At 39.8% G+C, this 20,169-nt stretch overlaps 2 protein-coding genes across 4 annotated transcripts in view; one reads left to right on the forward strand and one right to left on the reverse strand.

The window, feature by feature from the left end:
- Positions 1–479: 479 nt before the first annotated feature.
- Positions 480–19,954, reverse strand: MFAP3 (microfibril associated protein 3). 3 transcript variants are annotated; one of them, XM_072824415.1, is made up of 4 exons: positions 19,807–19,912; positions 13,695–14,059; positions 7,606–8,070; positions 480–4,803 (listed from the first exon to the last, which is right to left on the reverse strand). In XM_072824415.1, the coding sequence occupies exons 3-4, from the start codon at positions 7,898–7,900 to the stop codon at positions 4,010–4,012; spliced, it is 1,089 nt and encodes a 362-aa protein (XP_072680516.1). In that variant the 5' UTR covers positions 7,901–8,070; positions 13,695–14,059; positions 19,807–19,912; the 3' UTR covers positions 480–4,009. The 3 variants fall into 3 exon arrangements, with proteins under 3 accessions (XP_072680516.1, XP_072680519.1, XP_072680518.1); XM_072824418.1 differs by lacking the exon at positions 13,695–14,059 and adding an exon at positions 12,289–12,397 and having other exon boundaries at positions 19,807–19,847; XM_072824417.1 differs by lacking the exon at positions 13,695–14,059 and having other exon boundaries at positions 19,807–19,954.
- The window catches only part of FAM114A2 (family with sequence similarity 114 member A2), a 33,424-nt gene continuing 33,134 nt past the window's right edge, over positions 19,880–20,169 (forward strand). The window contains exon 1 of the mRNA XM_072824414.1: positions 19,880–19,955. The gene's annotated coding sequence lies outside the window, so the exon portion shown is untranslated. The remainder of the gene's footprint in view (positions 19,956–20,169) is intronic.

Below are 20,169 nucleotides of genomic sequence, written 5' to 3' on the forward strand. Positions count from 1 at the left end.
AGAGAGGCCAAGTACATTGTTAAGTGGCTAGTGGTGGATCCAAGTCCAGCGATCTTTGCCATAGGGAGATAGAAACTAGGTTTTCATTCTAAGAATGAAAGCTCTGTGGTATTGAGGTAATGAGCTGTGCCGTTACGTTTCCTTTGCCTGTCTCCTCCTGAGATCCTGTGCTTTTCCATCGTCACCCTTCACTCCCATGGGACTACAGGCATTTGCTTGTACCAGAGGCACATGTCCTATGTGCCAAATATCATCAGACTTTATATACTAATTGTGTTTTCCAAAATATGTGTTAAATCCTCTTTAGGTCTTTGCCAGGAATGTTTTACGTCAGAAGTGAAAAACTGTTGCACACGTGTCTGCTAACTGCATCCTCATGGACACCGTAGGCAACACATCCATCTCAGTATGGCCCAGAGCACCAAAAACATATAAATGCTTATTAAATATTTTTAAGATTAAAATGCATAACCACAGAATTCAAGTTGGATTAAAATTTACTCCTGTTTAAAATCATTAACATCAAATTCCATCACACGTAAAAATGAATATATACTCAATAGAGGATTTCAGACAAATGAAATAGTCCATTGAACATTTAATAAATATATTCAAGCATGACTTTTTTTTTTAAAAGAAAGGACAAAATCATAATGTAAGTATTCATTAAAATGGTGACCATTTAAACATCATCTGAACCACACTAAAATAATGCTTACACTTATGAAATGTGTTGAGATGTAGGAGTTTATGTATAAAGCTGAGCATTTTCAAAATTCCCGGCCTGGATGAGAAAAGATTGTCTTCTCTTATTGGTGACTCAGGAAATATGATTTACTTGTGTTATAAGTGCTGGTGTGTTGAGACAAGGCTAGCACCCATGGCCGGCTGTGCTCTGGAAAACAAGCATGCCATGCTCCCATGCCACTCTGGGACATGGGAGACAGAGTCTGATCTGGGGTGAAGCAACATGCAGGATGTGGAGAGGAATACACCAAGGGGTTCACTGAAGCTGGAGGACCACACAGAAAGCCACGTGCTTTAACTTCAAAATGCATGCTAAGTGAGGCGAAGAAGCCAGAAATCTTTTCACAACCGTTTCAGATTGGCAACTCCCAAGGTACTCACGTAAGGGTAATTGGGAGAAATACAAATGCTTGCTGGTCCCGAATCAAGAATTTAACTATCAGAACAGATGCAACGTGAGGATACGCTTATTGAACTACCTAAAACTCAGGTTGAGTATCAGCTCAAAAGATGCCTGTCCATCTGGCATCATTTCAGCTGTCCAGGAATCTATAAAAATGTTTACATATCCATTTTTGGTAAATTCATTTCACAAAGCCATCATTTCATTTCATAAGGACAATAAGGTTCATTAAGTCACAATACAAAATTTATAAATGAGATGACAGGACTATTTAAACACATTTTCTGAGTAAAGGCATTTTCACTAACTATAAAATCCACTGAAACAAAAGATTAATTATACCACAGTTATTGTCAAAAGACTTTTAGACTGTAGTTTAAGTTCAAAAGGTTAAGGATTTTACAAAAACGTAACATGAGACTATTTATTACATATGAAGAGTATTTGATTAGATACAGAACATATTAATGTGTGGTTTTCTTCCTCTCGGAAACTAGCTTTAGAAAGTAACACCAAAAAAAAAAAAAGTAACACCAACTCCAGTTAAATTTTGACTACTGTAATTCCTTATCACTGGCACCATAATTTGGAATATTCAAAGTAACCCAGTTACCAAATAAAGTCACCATTACGTTTCTAAAGTTAATTTAACCAGGACACACTGGAGTACCAATAGTGATACAGTATTGTGTAAACTTACAGATTTTTTTCATTAGTTCTCATATTTTTCCAAAGTCCCATTTCCCAGGACTTTGACCGTTAAATATATCTACCTTAAGGTTCCAAACACTCACATCCATTGTGAGAACTTGAGGGATAGATCCATTGGAGGTACTATCTGAAGGATAGTCAGGGAACAAACCTCAGACAAGAGACTTTTAGCATTTTTAATTTTTTAAGAAAAAAAGCCTAGGAAGGAAAAAGTGTTCTATAATCTAGGGTCTAGGGAATGGTGAAGAGCCCTTGCTCTCAAAGCCAAATGTATGAAAACAGTATTTCTTAAAGACATGCAAGTCTACAAGCCAAGGCAAGCTTTGGCTAAATGATTGGTGGTAGCTTTTGTTTGGCTCTGGAGGTTTCCATGGAAACAGCCTGAGACAGAAACGGCAGCATTATCATCTTTATCCATAATGCCATCTGATACAACTGCACACTGATTCATTCATGCTATCCAGAAGAGATGTATTATTTGTGATAAGCCTGGACAAAGGGAGGTGTGAGTTTATCTGGTTACACTCTCTATTTCCTTGCCTTCCTCCATTTGAAACCTTAAATTAAAATCCTGATAAAACCTTCTCTGAACATTTCCCTCAGAAGCCTCTAGTTCAAGTAATGGTTCAATAATCAGAAACCAAATGAAGAAACATGAAGCACCAAATGGAGCTCCACTGCCAAGTTCTTAAAAATCATATGACACCAAGCTTCCTGTAGCTGAAGAAATTATTCTGAAGAGTATTTACAATTCTATTATATTAGGCCTCAACCAGGCAAGAAATACTGTCTCAAGTATTCATTATACACAGTTGAATCAGATGGCCTCATCCATAATTTTTCTCCCTCTTTATATCTAGATCATTTTTGTGTGTATATATATCTATATACTGGTACCTATATCTATGCCTACATATTTAATATATTCACATATACCACATACCAGTATCTAATCTTATTTCAGGTTAGTGCTTCTCAGAAAGACCACAAAAGCAGCCTGAGCTCAGAATTCTCTATCTGAAGTACACAAAAATAAAAACCTCAACAACAAAGTATAAAGAAAACAAACAAGATAAGGAGGCATGCAGCCTTTAGCACCATATTAACCATCATGGAGGGCAAGAGTGTTGACAGAAGTCTAAAGATGAACCCAGCTCTGAGTTTCCTCCTGGGATGAGATCCCAAACACAGAACCCTCTACGGAGTCCAGTACTTTCAAAAAGGGAAAGCCTGAGAAATTCTATTAACAGAAATGTCAAAAATCCATGATTTACCAGAGATAGATGATTTGACATTGTTTCTTATTCTAAAAGCACTGAAGACATTATTCCTTAAGAACAAATTGCTCACTTTTGGAGATCAGTTGGGAAATCACTGCCAGCTCAATGAACTAAATGATGCTTCAGTAAGTTAAAAAGACATGATATATCCCCCAAAAGGACCAATTTACTCATGGAAAGTAGTTTATTAATGAGCAGTTAGCTCCCTGATATCTGTATAACAATACAGACATTGGCTACACTAAAGAGACTCAATCTAGCACATACAATTGCACACTCCATATGGCAAAACATCTGAAAAACACCCACACGTCTATGCACTATGGCACTGGTGTGGGAATTTAAATCACAAAATAAAGTCTCAGCTTGATCCTTTCCATAAAAAGGTACTTAAAAGTCTAGGGAAGGGTTTATTTGGAGATGTGCTGATGAAATCTGGTGGTTTTAACAGGGACAGGTAAGAAGTTACAAGGCTAGAAATGACTTGAGATATCATCTAATGCAAATCCTTCAACTTAACTGGCGGGAAAAGTGAGGCCTCAGGATAAGCATCAACCCTAACCATTTGAAGAACCATGACCAGAAGAGGAGGCATGGAACTCTTAGTGTGGCACTTTGTCCATTATGCTTATCTCTCGGGTTCCTTTAAATCTTAGCTTGTGTCATTTCATCAAGCTTGAGGAAAATGACTGAGAAATATCAGATATGAAAAACACTGAATTTTTACAAAGATTTTGGCAATAAGTCACATTCTGATGTGCTTAATATTAACAAGGGGGAACCCCCAGTTATATTTTGGTAAAAATGTTATTTCCTGCATGAAATACGTTCCTTTTGTGAGAGCTATTTTTGCAGGTACTGGGATAGCTCACAGCTGACGGCTTTCATACGTCCCATCTTTGGAGTAAGAGTTTGATTCAGCAGATCCTAGATCATCAGGTGGGCTGAAATGACTGCTGTCTTGGGAATCTGTATCAATACTTTTGGTTTCTGACTGGAGGTGGACAGAAACTTGAACTGCTATCTCCTGGCCTTGTTCATTCAGAGAACCATCATCTGAATCTCCTTCTGGTGAATTACTCCGGCCCATCTCTGGGTTAATGACATAAATGCCACCTTGAGCATTCAAGGCAGGTCTCTCTTTAATTCTTTCTCCCATGTCATCAGGGTCGTCCACTCGCACAGCCTCAAACATCTCCTCAACAAAGGCCCGACAGTTTAGAATAAGGGGTGGAAGAGGGACACTTCTTGCCAGTTCTTCAATATAACGAGCAAACTCCATCGTCTTAAATTGTGTGACTTTGGCGAGTTCTAGAGTCTTGGCTGAAGTGATGATGGGGATGCGCTTTGCAATCTCAAAGGCCTTTTGAAGTTTCTCAGCCCCTTCAGTTCTGAAGAATTCATTGATAGCCTTCTCAGTCTTACGAAGATGGCTGCTCATCATGCACAACCGTGTAACATTCAAGATGAGTGTGATTGTAAAGGCAATCAGGCAAACAATCATGTAGTAGACACTCATGTCTCCCGAGGTGAAGATAACACGAAGGGTGACAGAGTAGGAGGCATGGATTGGAGAGGTGACAAAGCATGTGTAGAGCCCTCGGTCATCAAAGACTACACTGGTGATATTCAGGAAGTTATCAGAAATCAACCATTTTCCACCTGATGACCCAACAGAAATAAAAAAAATTACAGCATAAAGAATATTATTACTGAAAAAGCCAACTGCCATATTTATATATGCCACCTCTTCACGAGAGTGCTTTACCTCATCTATTAGGTTCTGCTACTTGTGTACAGAGTAGAAATTTAAACAGCCTGAAGTTAAAAAGAGAATCAAGATCTTCCTTCCTGACACAAATTATTACCATAGCTACATTTCGAGGCTAGACATAGCAAGCCTTTCAGGGAGATAGTTATATCCTATAATGCTAAATGAATAATCTTAAAAAAAAAAAGTTTATATGTATGTACCAATACATTTTCATATAATAGAAGAAAATGCCTCAGAAATGCAAAATAATGGTTATTTCTGGGGTAATGAGTTGAGTGATTACATTTTCTTCTTTTTATTTAACTGTATTTGTTTACTTTTCATAACAAGACAAAAATTAAAAAAAAAATACAATCCTACCAGTTTAGTGCATTGTCTAACTACTAACTAGTAAATATGGCATGGCTTGCACATGTTAATTTATTTTGTTAGAAAAGGTTTGTTGATAATGTCTTGATTTTCTGGCAAGAATAACTGAAGCACAAGCCAAAAGATACATGTCACAAGTCAGGGTAAATGAACTGCTTAGCAAAGAGAATAAAGTTGCCCTTAAGATGCCAAAAGGATCTTTGGGTTCGGTTTTAAACCTAAGACATGCTGCCTGTCTTCTATACACGAAGGCATCTTCATTCAGGGATCATGTACACAAAATACCTAAGAGTATAAAAAGCAAAGCTGATGGCCTACCTACCTTGATTCAATACCCATTTGTAACTTGGCTCTGCCTCACAATTCTGTTTGTGGTAAATTCTCAGTGTATCCTGTACTTTAGCTACACAAGCCATTCATTCAAAGTGGGATGGATGGGCCAACTGGGGGTGTAGACATGAGTCCCCATGACTAGAGGAAGTGTCTTGGCGAAGGCTGGGGGATTGCTTAAGAACCACCTGAGTGCCCAACCTTAAGATATTGCAGTTAAGAGATCTTCAAGATCTTTCATCCCTGAGATTCTATGGTTCTGAATTATTTTAGTGGTACATCAATTAGTAAGCACTCTGGATTGTGCCCATTTTTATTGTCATCAAAATTTATCTAAATTCTGTAGTTATATGCTTCTGTTCTATGAATTTGGAGCTATGAAAAGGCTATCCTATGAATCCAAAGTATGATGGAAGTACATCACTCCATTCATCAACCACTGTACTACAACCACAATGTAAACTCTCTAGCTTACTTGCTGATAATAGCTCAAGATTTATGAACCTTATACTAGACTGACATGCTCTTTAAACTCCTTTCACTGGAGATTCATAAAATTTAATAGAATTTTCCAGAGCTGCTACTGAAAGCATCAATGATAGATGTTAGTGGTTTTCAAAGTAAAGGCAAAAAGGAAAATGAAACTGCCATTCCACTTGGTTGGTCTCATCCTAACCTAAGCTTTGTTGATGTGGTCAGTCTGTAATGATCACATTGATTGAAAAATTCAAATCTCAGAAGTGTTTGGTGAGGATCCTAGTGCCCAAAGGGAGTAGGAGTCTAGACCATTGTGTCCAAATGTGAAACCCCAAATCACGTCAAAATATACATTCTGGGCATTACTCTAGAGATCCTGAGTCAATAGATGTATACTTTTAAGAAGCTGATTAAAAATATTCTGTTCTAACAATTCAAACTCTTTAATTCCCGGGCGGGCAGTTACCCAGTTTACAGAAAGTTAAAATGTTTAGTGTATATTTTAGAAGAAAATACCATTGGTCTCTTTTTCTGTTTTCCATTCTAATATGAATAATCAAATATCCTTTATATTCCAAGAGGTTAGATTATCTTTCTAGCGAAAAAGATAAGAAAGGCCTTTTCTGAAAGTGTAGGTTATGAGCATCCTCTAATTTAATCTTTATCCAATTGATTTTTCATGATTTCTTTTTGAGGTACTTTAACACAAGCAGTCTTCAAAAAGCTATTTCTAGCAGAATATTAGCTAGGAAATAATATTCTGATTAAGATGTGTTCACAGGTTCACAACAGCAAAAACAAGTAAAATAAAAACCTGTCAAAAAAGAGACGTAGTTGTAATATTATGTCTGGATAATTTTTAAGACTGAGACGCAAAGGCACAAGAGAAGCTTTCCCATTTTCAAGTAAATTAAGGTATACCACGGAAAACCGTTGAGGTGGAAGAGCCTATAGAGCTCCTTCTCAGTGCCATTCTAATTCTCAGAGGGACTTAAAAGTTTTATGCACAGAGCTACACTTTTTTAAAAAACATCCTGGATTTCCTCTAAAATTCTTAGTGACTCATTTCCATACAAGATTTTAAAATTTATGACAAATTTATCTAAGTCTAGCCATAATCCTTCCTGCTGTATTCACAAAGGGCCATCACACTATCATTCACATTACAGTTTAGGTGAAAGGGGTTGTGCAGTGCACAGCCGACACAGCTGTCTGTAGCAGCCCTGAGGTAGTCTACCTTCAAAAGAAGAAAACTAGCTCACCAACACGAGAGACGTTAGCTCCCTGTCATCAAGTGAACATCTTTTAAATTTATAACTATTATTTCTTTCTTCTTCTGGTTAAGTAATTAAAATTGGTTTGCTTTTTCTCATAGCTAGAATATTGCAGGCCTTTCAAAGTTTTGACTCTTCCCCCTAAGCACCTCATCATTAAGATTCTTTGTTGAATATTTCAAGGAGACAAAACTAACAGGAAATGAGTAACCTTGATTAATTATACCCTGGCATAGTTACCTCTGCCTCTGCCATCCAGTTGCTGGCCTTTTGAGTTGTACCAACGGACATCTTCATAGTGGTCGACTGTGAGAAGACACTCGAGTGAAACACTAGTTCCTTCTTTGGCTATGATGACATCGTCCCCTGAGTGGGAACCTGCTGAGTGCTCAAAGCTTGGAGGAAATGATGAATTGAAGGAACTATTATTTGTTCCCAGTGGGGCCATTTCGTTGAAGCCGACATCTTCCAAAACAAAAGCTGCTGGCACAGTAACACTCACCACTAAAGTGAAGAGACAACAATGTGGCTTCATGGAAAAATGGGAGGAAGTCTTGTTTAGATTTGGAGAACTCAAAAGCTTCTATTCTATAACAAGAGCACGGTGGGTAATTTATTGCTTGGTATTGGGAATTTTCCAAACAAGTGGGAGATTCAGGCGTATTTTGAAATCTTCAAGATTAAAAGATGTGAGTGGATACCAACCTAAAAGAAAGCCAGATTTAAAGTTTAACCAACAAAGACTCATAATGGGGTGAAACTTTTATGTTTTAGAAATGAATAGATGTGAAATTGATTAGAATAATTGGCTCTGACATCAGGGAGCAAAATAGAAAGAACACTACCTAAAAATCTCACACCGAGACCATAGAAAGAGCACTGAATTAGAAAATGGTAGGCAGACCTAGATTCTGGTCCTCACTGTGCTACTAACAAGCTGTTAAGACCTTGGCAAGTAGCATTCTCCCTTGGCCGTTTTCTCATCCATCAAATGAGACTAGATGAGACCTCTCTAAAGACTCTTCTAGTTCTGAAAGGCTATGATTCTATTTTACTCTGACAAATCTTATGCAACAGGGAGCCAAAAAGGCTAAAATATTTAGCTTAATGATCTTTTATTTCAACCTGCACCATCACCATCTGTTGTTGTATCAATACTGTAAATCAACTGATACGTCATAATAGTAACGATGGAGTTCAAAATTTGAGCAATCCAAATACATAATATATTAGTTTTAAATAATGCAGAGATAATGTAGAAGGTAGTTTTCTGTTTGTTTTAATACTAGAAAGGAAATTGTACTACTACATATATTTAAGTAGTTATTTACTTCTGAAGCTTTAGAACCTCCCTCTTTGGCAACAATGTTAGACTAAAGAATTTTCCTTTAACACTTCCTTCAGTATTCAGAGACAAAATACAGTATATTTAACAGTTTGTGAGAATACCAAATTTTAGCTCAAAGTCTGCAAAATTAGCTCAGGGAGGAGCTGACATCTTCAATGTCTAGTTGGTAGAAATACAAATACAACTATAGAGAAGCGTGCCAGACAATAAAATATCATGAACAAAGAGCAAAATATCCCAGCTATGATTACCTTTCTGGTAATTTGATTCCTCTTTTAACTCAATGACTCTCAAAGAAAAATTTCAACTTATTTCTATAAAAGATAGGATGAAATGCCTAGCTTTATTTCCTATAAAGGCCCAAAATAATTAGTTTTGGAAATGACTCTCCTTTGTACTTTTGTAAAGATTTCTTGATCACAGAACATAAAAAGCACTGGATCATTGTATTTAGCCATTAAACTCCTCAAAGTCTGAATCACAGCAAGCTGTAAATGTCATTTAATTTTCATTAGCCCGTGAAATGATGATTGAATGATAATAATAATTTTCTATACCTTGCTATATCTTTAAAATATAAGAATGGACTTTTTATTTTTTATTTTTATTTTATTTTATTTTATTTTTTTATTTATGATAGTCACACACACAGAGAGAGAGAGAGGCAGAGACATAGGCAGAGGGAGAAACAGGCTCCATGCACCGGGAGCCCAACGTGGGATTCGATCTCCAGGATCACGCCCCGGGCCAAAGGCAGGTGCTAAACTGCTGCGCCACCCAGGGATCCCAAGAATGGACTTTTTAGAGTAAAACATAAGACTTCAAACTTTGTTATACATAGTAGCTTGAATACATGTGTTTATTTCTATTTCTTCCCCAAACCCAGCTAAAATGACACTACAGGAAATAAAGATCTTGGGCATTGGAGGGGATTTCAGAAATGGTCCAACCCATTTACTATACAGTGACTTGCTCCTTTAAATTATACTGTATGTATAGATAGAGACCAGGATTCTCTATTGAGGGAGAGTGGTGAGTGGAAACAATGGAAAGAACACTAAGTAGTAAATGACTGCCATAAGCCAGGCTCTGTGCTCAGGGCTTGACATGTGTAATTTCTCAAGTTCTTTTTCAGTACAATATATACAGTTGATGGATAAGACTTTTGTCCTTTATTCTAAACTACTGCTTCCAATTGTGAGAGGAAATGACTGTGCTGAAAAAGTGTTCTAAGTCTTCCCTAGAACTTTGATGACAAGTTCCTGTGGCTGTATCCAAGTCAATGTTTTCCCAATTTCATTCATTTCTTCTATTAGCATGATTTTTTTTAAGTCAACTCATTATTTTACTTTCACACATTTATTTTATTTTATTTTATTTATTTATTTATTTATTTATTTATTTTTAATTTTTTTTTATTTATGATAGTCACACACAGAGAGAGAGAGAGAGAGAGAGGCAGAGACACAGGCAGAGGGAGAAACAGGCTCCATGCACCGGGAGCCCGATGTGGGATTCGATCCCGGGTCTCCAGGATCGCGCCCTGGGCCAAAGGCAGGCGCCAAACCGCTGCGCCACCCAGGGATCCCCACACATTTATTTTAAAAGGAAAGTCTATATCACCTTTGTAAATAAACGTTAACCGTATACATAAATATGGTGAAAACAATGTTATTAACTGCTGTCTGCTAAGGGCTCTGAGCCAGAGGCTTCCTCTCTTTGTCAGGAAAACAAAAATAAACAAAACAAATAAACCACCCACAACTCTACCTTATTTTAATACCACCTCATTTCTTATCCTGCCATCATCTTCTTCTTTCCTACCTATTCCACACTGAGTTCAGAACCACAGTTTTTAATTTAATTTAATTTTATAGAGTGTGTGAGCAGGGAAGGGGCAGGGGGAGAGGGAGTGAGGGAACCTCAAGCAGGCTCCATGCTCAGCCAGGAGCCTGGGGTGGGGCTCAGTCTCACAACCCTGAGATCATAACCTGAACTGAAATCAAGAGTTGGATGCTTAACTGACTGAGCCACCCACGTGCCAGAGAACCACAATTTTAGACTAGAGGTATACATTTTCATCTATTCACTTGTATCTACTGAGCTCTATGTGCCAACCTTTTGTACTAGAGAACCGCCTCTGCCTTCATGGAGCTCAGTCTGGCAGAGAATACAGACACTAACTAAACACATGCAATATAGTAAATGCTGCCCAAGGTAAAGTACAGGATGCTACAGTAGTACTCAATGTGAGGAACTAAACTTGTCACAGAAAGCCCCCTTGAAAGCGAGGTGTACAACAATACCTGAGGGATAAATAAGAATTGAAAATGGAAGAGAAGGGCAACCTAGGTGGCTCAGCGGTTTAGTGCCACCTTCAGCCCACGGCATGATCCTGGAGACTCGGGATCAAGTCCCACATCGAGCTCCCTGCGCGGAGCCTGCTTCTCCCTCTGCCTGTGTCTCTGCCTCTCTCTCTCTCTTTCTCTCTCTGTCTCTCATGAATAAACAAATAAAATCTTTAAAAAAAAGAAAAAGAAAATGGAAGAGAAGTGTTTTAGTAAACGGACAGAGGAAAAAGCAGAGGGATCACTGGTTAGGAGGTGCTCAGGAAGAAAAGCTACAAGTTGTGGTAATAAGAAGGGGTGGCCTGAGCGTGCTGGGTCTGACTCCTGATTCTGGAGGGGAGCAGTCTGGGCCAATGGCAAATCTGGAGGTGGACTTTCGGAACTGGAGTGGGAGGCTGAAGTGAGTGAAGGAGATAACTCTCCAATAAGAAGAAGTCAGGGAACCCTGGGTGGTGCAGTGGTTTAGCGCCTGCCTTTGGCCCAGGGCACGATACTGGAGACCCGGGATCGAATCCCACGTCGGGCTCCCAGTGCATGGAGCCTGCTTCTCCCTCTGCCTGTGTCTCTGCCTCTCTCTCTGTGTGACGATCATAAATAAATAAAAATTAAAAAAATTTTTTTTTTTTTAAAAAAAGAAGAAGTCAAAGAATGTGGAGGCTCAAGAGTGGGGTAGATTACCTGTAAGAAAGGGAATGTCCCCCCAGGTTCAAGGCAGCTAGAGTAGAAGACACCGGAAATAGAAAAAAAAAAGGACTCTCTCTCTGCTGAGATGCAGGAGCTTTAGAAGAATAAACAGCCTCTATATGAGAGAGCTGTGGGGCAAGCAGTGTCCTGGCAGTGTTACTGCCATGTGGAATTCCTTCATGTAGCTTCCCTGAGTCTCAAGTCCTGGCTCTCCCTCCCATGTGGTCCAGAGTATACCTGGATGCAGGCTGGCTTTTCCCCCAACCCCTGTAGCTCTCACCTTATACTACTCATTGGCAGTCCATCCCCTCTCACTTAGGAGTCCCTTAAGCACGGGGACTGTATTTTTTATTGCTATACTTCAAAACTAGCACATATTCAATAAATGTTTACTCATGGAAATTCATTTAAATTTGATAAAGTAAATAAAAAATCTTTAAAAAATAAATTTGAAAAAGTATGTGATATATCTTTGTAAACTGAAGAATGTTACATAATAGGGATCATAATTATGCAAACTGACATGCATTTACTAGCACTTACTATACTGAGACAGCCAATGTTAACAATCCAGAGAACTTAAGAGGCATAGTGCCTAAAGGCAGTACTTGGGTCAACCCCAACTCCCAAAGTCTTCATTCACCATCTTGTCCTAGAAGGAAATAGTAGGGATAAAGGATTACCAAGCCCAGGTTGACTACTAAGATCACCAGAGAGCTTGTTAAAAATACAGATTCCTGGGTTCCACCCTAGCCCTAGTGAATAAGAACCTCTGGACTTGGACTTTGGAATTAATGGTGTTTAATTAGCTCCCTGGATGATTCTGAGGCAGAGGGCCCATGGATTGGCGTACTGAGGCTATGACTGTATTTCCTCATTTCCTCTACCACAGCATTGCCCAATGGTGGTACAGACTGAACACTTCCAAGAAGAGAGAACTATCACTCATGTTCCATTCTGGACTTTGATTACCCTGGATCAGTGGAACTATAGGCCTCTGAAAAAGGCGGAGTAGCAGGGAGATTCAGAGTACAGTCTCCAGAGCCAGATTTCCTGGATTTGAATCCTGACAGACTCTAATCAGCCTTGTAACTTTTGTAAATGACTTAATCTGCCTGTCTGGGTACCCTCATCTTTAAAATGGAGAAAATAATAGTGCCTGTTCTATAGGACTGTTGTGAGGTTTGAGGAAATTATCTGTATAAAACACAGGCTCTGGCAATAGTAATCACTGAGTAACCTCTAGTAATTATTATTGTCTTTTTAGATAGTGTGCTAAAATCTACATCTGATAATAAAACCATTATTTAAGATAAATGGAACACTTTTACTCAGAATACTATGCAACCATTTAAAAATCTTGGTGGGGAGAGGGGGAAACGCTATTATGTAATTTCAATCTGTAATTTTAAATTTCACGTTTTGCTTTCGCTTACTGCAAATAAGTAATAATGTGGATCAACCAGGCATTTTAAACTGAACTTGGGAGTCCAACCATGATGTTACGTTGTTTTTGTGAATTCTGAGTTTGCAGTAAATAATCTCTGTTATGATGTGCCTGGCTTACCTTTCCCTTTTTTGAGACCTGCCTTTATGTTCCAGGGCCCAGGAGGAAGTCAACCCTTTGGACGACTAAACTAATCAGAAGCTTTGATCTTGGAATTTGGATTTGAGACATGGTGGGTTAGGGCCATTTGAGAAAGAGAAGGTGTTGAGGCAGTCAGGTCTGAGCCACATGAAACAGAAGCAGAGAGACAGGATCACACAGATGCAGAAGGGAGAGAAAGTGGTGAAAAGAAGCGAGGGGAACAGAGGGGAAGAGAAAGAGACACACTAAAGTGCTGCCTCCTGACAGAATTCTACTTCCTCCAAGATTATTATTATTTTTTAAAGAAATAACCATCCATATACAATTTCATTCAAAATTAGAACCACAAAAATTGGGGCACCTGGGTGGCTCAATGGTTGAGCATCAGCATTTAGCTCAGGTCGTGATTCTGGGGTCCTGGGATCAAGTCCCACATCAGGTTCCCTCCAGGGAGCCTGCTTCTTCCTCTGCCTGTGTCTCTGCCTCTCTCTCAGAATGAATAAATAAAATAATAATAAAAAAAGAACCACAAAAATTAAGACTAAATGTAAAAACAAGAAAGGAAATGGACAAATGGGGCAGCCCCGGTGGCGCAGCGGTTTAGCGCCGCCTGCAGCTCAGGGCGTGATCCTGGAGACCCTGGATCGAGTCCCACGTCGGGCTCTCTGCATGGAGCCTGCTTCTCCCTCTGCCTGTGTCTCTGCCTCTCATTCTCTCTCTGTGTCTCTATGAATAAATAAATAAAAAATATTAAAAAAAAAAGGAAATGGACAAATGGTTAGGTAGGAGAAGAAAGATTCAGTTCAGCAAGTGACTAAATTGTGGCTGTGGCTACCAGGCAATACTCATCATGGATATCAACCTCCTCTCCTCCTTATCCACTGGAACGTGGAACACAAACTGCCCATGTGGTCAAGACTTGTGGTGCCTATTCTGTATAGAAACAACCATTTGCCTCTATTAGAAGTTTAGAGAAACCTACAAGACAGGTCTAGAAAAATACTATGAACACTTTTAAACTGCTCTTAGGTCAAAGGTGGCAGATGTAGCCTGATCTGTTGATTTTATCTGTTGATTTCTTTCTGTTGCCAGAAGAGCAATAGGTCCTATACTCTCCTTCTATGTCTGGTCAATAAAGGCAGGCCCAGCCTGAGCACTTCGTAATCATACCATGGGCATCCCAAACACAAAGGACTTCTAGTCTGAGCTACCAAGACACAGTCTATTTGCAGATAAGAGGCTGATGCTGTTGAGCAGCTGGGAGAGAAAGCGGTGAAGGTATGGGTCCAAGAAGGTTGCAGTGACAGAAAACAGAGTGAAGGAACAAATCACCTTTGGGATCAGGACAGCTCTTCATACTAAATTTCCTTGTGTCAGAATCAGTCTGCTAATTTCAACAAAAATTACACTGACTATAACCATTCTACTCACGCTGGTGTAATAATTTTCAAACAGCTCAGGTAAATCAGGGGCCCACCACGCTCAAGATGAAGTACTGGGTGCTAAAGGGATGCCCAGGGTATTAGGATACTGTCCCTCAGGAATTTACACACTAGTTTTGGGACTTATTGTGACAATATCATGCCTGTTATTATTATTTTTAAGTAGACTCCATGCTCAAAATGTGGCTTGAATTCACAACCCTGAGATCAACAGCTGCATGCTCTACCAACTGAGCCAACCAGGTACCCTTGCCTGCTATTTCTTAATGCTGCAGCTGACATTTAGAGGAGAAGAGGAAAGAGTTCAAAAAGGAAAATCAAAGTGCCACCTTCTTACAAACAGTTATAAAGGGCTATGCTATGTTTGTGGGTGAAGTTACTTGGTAGAATGTTTCATTAGCTTTCTTCAGCATTAAAAAGAATAACAGAAAAGTGTTACTCAAATTTAATCCAACTCCTTTTTCATCTTTTAGGTACAGTAAAATATAAGCTTTTCTAGGATCATGAATAATCAGAAACATAGATGACTCTACCTGACAGAACCATTCTAAATATTGGCTGTATCACAAAAAAAAGAAACAAAGAAACAAAGAAAAGCCCCTAAGCTGTCATCCCTGACAGATTGCTTTGTTGCTGTTCCTGCCAACTTCAGAGAGAAGAAATATTTCCATTCTGCTTCAATTCTCAACAGAAGTAAATAAGGAAGTAATGTGGCTGATTTCCGTTCTTGTGGCTCAATATTAAGTTGGCTGAGGAAACTGCTGTTTGCAGAAATAGTTCTGGGATAACACAAAGTTGGGAAAAACACTGATGCCCAGATGGTATTGGTCTCAAGTATACTGGGATATTAGTGCTTTATTCTCCATAATTAGATGTGTTCTAGATTGTATTTACAGCTTATCTACTCTTCTCTCCTGGCACTGTTACACTTGAAAAATGAAGTTCCCCCACGCCTGGCACACAAATGGTCAAAGTGGCATTCTGAATTGGCAAGGGGGAAAAAAAGCAACTGAAAAGCAGATTGTTAGTACTCTTCCATCCGTTGCAAAGAGCAAACATAAAACTCTCCTGCTTATACTCAACCATTATTATAGAGATCTGAACCATAAAAAGGTTAGTAATATTCCAACAGAAATCATAATTTTGAGGATCATTTTCTGAAAAGTTCCTAATTAAAATAGCCCTTATGCTGCCAGTAGTAACTTGGAACTATCACACACCTCATAACTGGTTTGGACACTCAGCTCAAACTTCAATGTATTTTCTGGCCCCCTGAAAAACACCTGTGACTTATATTCTTTTGCCATTAGCATTTGCTGAAATTACTGAATGCAAATGACAAAGATATGGATGTAGGATGTAACAGGCCTAGGTTTACGATCATCTTACCTACTTTTTTTTTCTCTATAGTCTAAAAAATTAAGCTTGGTATAACTAAAACAGAACTTCTCATTCTCACCCTCACATCTACTTGTCCAATATATACATATCTTAGATCATGGCCACACAATATAATTCTTTGTTTTGCAAGATCAAAGTTACAAGATCATCATGGCTTCTTGGTTAGTAGCTTGGACTGAAGGGCCTGATCCCATACCTGGATGAAGCTGTGGGTTTGCGAGGCCTTAGTTTTCATATATACTGAATAAGATTATTAACAGTAATGACCTCATAGGGTAGTTGTGAGCATTAGATGAACTAATGTGGGTATATTATAAATACATGCTATTGTTAATATTATTCCACTTCCTAGATGTTTTCCCACCCTAGTTCACAGTCCTTTTACCTTATCTGGGCACCATACTATTCTTTTAATTTCTAAATGGGTCTCATTAACTCCAACTATACTCCAAACACTGCTCCTCTTAGAACTGGTCCTAAACATAAATCCAACAAAGTCATGGTGATTTAAAAATCCATTGATTTTCTACTGCTCAAGAGAGAAGCTTCAAATTTTGGTCAGATATCCATATTCAGGTGGTAGAACAGAAATAGCCAGATGAAGCCCAGCGGTACCTGCGTGCAGAGTAATGGCTTGCTGAAGGAATGAATAGGTCTAGAAATCTGGTCTTCAGTTACACCTCTGTCACCAATTAGCTATGCTCTTGTAGGGGCCTCTTTCCTCAGCTAGAGGCTAATTATCATTATCATTCCTTTCTTTGCTTAAATCCTATAGTCTTCCCAGCTTCCTCCAGTCATGGCTCAAAGCCTTAACTACACTCGTTTCCCTCTCTAATCTCTCCAAATAACTTTTTACTTTAAAGTTAGGTTCTAGTTGTCCCTTTTACTTGAAACTTCCTGCTCCTCCCCACTAGTATCTTCCTGTGGAAATTCCACCCTCTGTACTGTATCCAACTCAAATTTCACCTTATTCTAGAAGCCTGCTCAACTTTTACCCTCTTCATTTTGGATGAATTTCTTTTATTCGGTCAGTCACCTAGCACATTGAAAAGTACTCAATTGTAAGACTTACTGGATTCCTTCTTTTATCAGTTATCTATTTGTCCAAAAGACCGTAAGCTTACAGATCAGCATCTAAAAACTTTTTCATTCTTTAGCATAAGACTGGATTCAACATTTTGAATTCAGATGCTCATCAACTTGGCAGTTAGAAAGGTACTTGCTACCAACTTCTTACTGGCTTTCCAGAGTCTCAGGCTCTGGAAAGTGTTAATGGAGATTTTTGAAGATATGGAAGCATAGCTTTTAAAATTTTAGTGGGGGGATCCCTGGGTGGTGCAGTGGTTTGGCGCCTGCCTTTGGCCCAGGGCGCGATCCTGGAGACCCGGGATCGAGTCCCACGTCGGGCTCCCGGTGCATGGAGCCTGCCTCTCTCTCTCTCTGTGTGACTATCATAAATAAATAAAAATTTAAAAAAAATTAAAATTTTAGTGGGGAAAATAGTCTAGAGTGAATTTGATCTGTACCTGGTTTTCTTAAATTGCAATTTTTGAGAACTTATATCAAATTAACCCATGCTGCTTGTTAAAGATGAATATTTCTTGGTCCCACTCAGACTTGCTGATTTGGCATCTCTAAGTGTAAGGCCGAGCATCTGCTTTTTCATGAGCATAGTTTTAATGACTTACAAATCAAGCCCATATTTCCTTTGATTGTCATGACAATATTGCAATCCAGTGATTCTCAAAGTGTAGTGGTACAGGGGCTCCTGGGGTCCCTGAGACTTTTTCAAAATGATTTTCATAATAATACTAGGATCTTATTTGCCTTTACATTCTCATTCTCACACAATATGGTGTAATTTTCCAGAAGCTACATGATGAGTGCTAACATAAGAGAATGAATTCAGGAGATAACGAGAATCTAGCTATCTTCTATTATATATTAAATATTAAATAAATATTAAATATTTATTAATTAATACTAATTAATTAATTATTATAATATTAAATTAATAATATTAAATAATATTAATTAAATATTAAAACGACTTGCAATGATTTTTTGTTTTGGAAAATATTTTTTCATAGAAATGCTATGTATGTTAACACGTAATGAATTTATTATCTCAAATAAATAACTGAAAGTTGTTTTGATACCTAGAACGGTAAACACTGATAAATATAAGTCGCATGCACAAACTCTTTGGTGTTCTCAATACGTCTTAAAAAGTGTAAAGGGATCCTGAGACCAAAACGTTTGAAAACTGCTGCTATTAGCACTATTTTAAATGCAAGGCACAATTAAGTGACTTACCGAGATTCCATTTTTGAACCCCAAATTCTATGCAATTTCCATTACCACAGGAAATCAGAGAAGACTACCTATTTTATACTTTTACAAATTTGTTATCTTTTTTTTTCTTTTGAATAGGGATTTTTATTTTTATTTTTTAAAAAAGATTTATTTATTTATTTATTCATGATAGACCTAGAGAAAAAGAGAGCGCGGCAGAGACACAGGAGGAGGGAGAAGCAGGCTCCATGCAGGGAGCCGGATGTGGGACTCGATCCTGGAACTCCAGGATCAGGCCCTGGGCCAAAGGCAGGCGCTAAACCACTGAGCCACCCAGGGATCCCCTGAATAGGGATTTTTAACCAGCTACCAGGTGACAGTGATGCCCTTAAGTTTAAGAGAACCACCATGAAAAGCAAAGGCCCTAGCTGTTTTAGGAAGTGACAATTATTATATACGGACATTGAGATGATAATTCTGAAGGCAACAGATGGGGTCGGGAGACTTGGGTTCTTAAAAGATCAAATCCCTTCCCTTCCCTGGAACTTCACTTTTCACATCTGTACACTGAAGGGGTCTCTAGTGCCTCTTTCTGGCTCTCAGTCCCGGTTGCATGCATTCTCACCGCTCAAAGACAACTGAAGAGATTCACCTTAATCTTAACAGTCATACTTAAATCAGAGCATATGAAGTTTCTGCAGAGAAACCTTCAATCGTTCCCCCGTTGTTTCCAAATAAAAGTCAAACTCCTCGTCCTGGCTCATAGACACTACAAGATTCGGCCCACTGAAGTCTCTGGCCTCATCTTCCTTCCTCTTTTTGGGCAAGTAACAGCGGCCTTTTTTTTTTTTTTTTTTTTATCTTTTCCTTGACCCTGCTAAGTTTGTTACCACCACGAGGCCTTTCTTTGCATTTGCTATTTCCTCCGCCTCCAATGCTCTCAACAGCTTCCTAAGGATCACCCTCCCCGTTCCGTATCACATGATGCTGTTTAATTTTCCGTAAAGTGTTCAGAATCATCATTTTCCCTCCACCGCCGTGTTAGACCATAGTGTTTGCTTGCTGACTTGGTTACCGCCAACAAACTGGGAGCAGGGCCGGGGGTGGCTCGTAACCCAGTGCTGTCCCCCCGATGCCCAGGTAGCGCCCGGCTGGTAGCTGATGCTCCGTAGAGCGACGACGGCGGAACTCCTGCAGCTCAAGCCTCGCCTTCAAAAGGGCGGGGACATCCTCGTCTCCCCCACGCCGGACCCCGACCCACCGGTTCAGACTCCTGCCTCCGCGCCCCCCCCCCCAAGTGCCTCCCGGCACGACCCCGACTGAAGCCTCACTTACCAGACCCGCAGCTCAGCTAGCGCTGGCCGGAGCCGCGGCTTGACCCGGAAGTGCTCTTGGGCAGGCGGGGCCGCCTCCGCACAGAAGGCGAGTACTTCCGGGGCAGTAGGAGCGGCTCCTCTGCGGCGGCGGCGGCGGCGGCGGCGGCGGTGAGGGTGGCGGTGGGCTGGGTGCGGGGCTCCCGGGGAGGAGGCCGGCGCGGTGCGGGCCGGCTGGGGACTCGCGGCCAGGCCGTGCGGGCGGCTGCGGAGGGGGAGGAGCGGCCCGGGCCGGGCGGCAGGCACTTCGCGGCTGGACGCGCTTTGGGTTGCCGAAGCGCTACGCTGGCGTGAGGGGCGCTCGTCGTGGAAGTGGGGAGCGCGG

This window comes from Canis lupus, chromosome 4, assembly GCF_048164855.1.
Source record: "Canis lupus baileyi chromosome 4, mCanLup2.hap1, whole genome shotgun sequence".
NCBI classification, from domain to species: domain Eukaryota; kingdom Metazoa; phylum Chordata; class Mammalia; order Carnivora; family Canidae; genus Canis; species Canis lupus.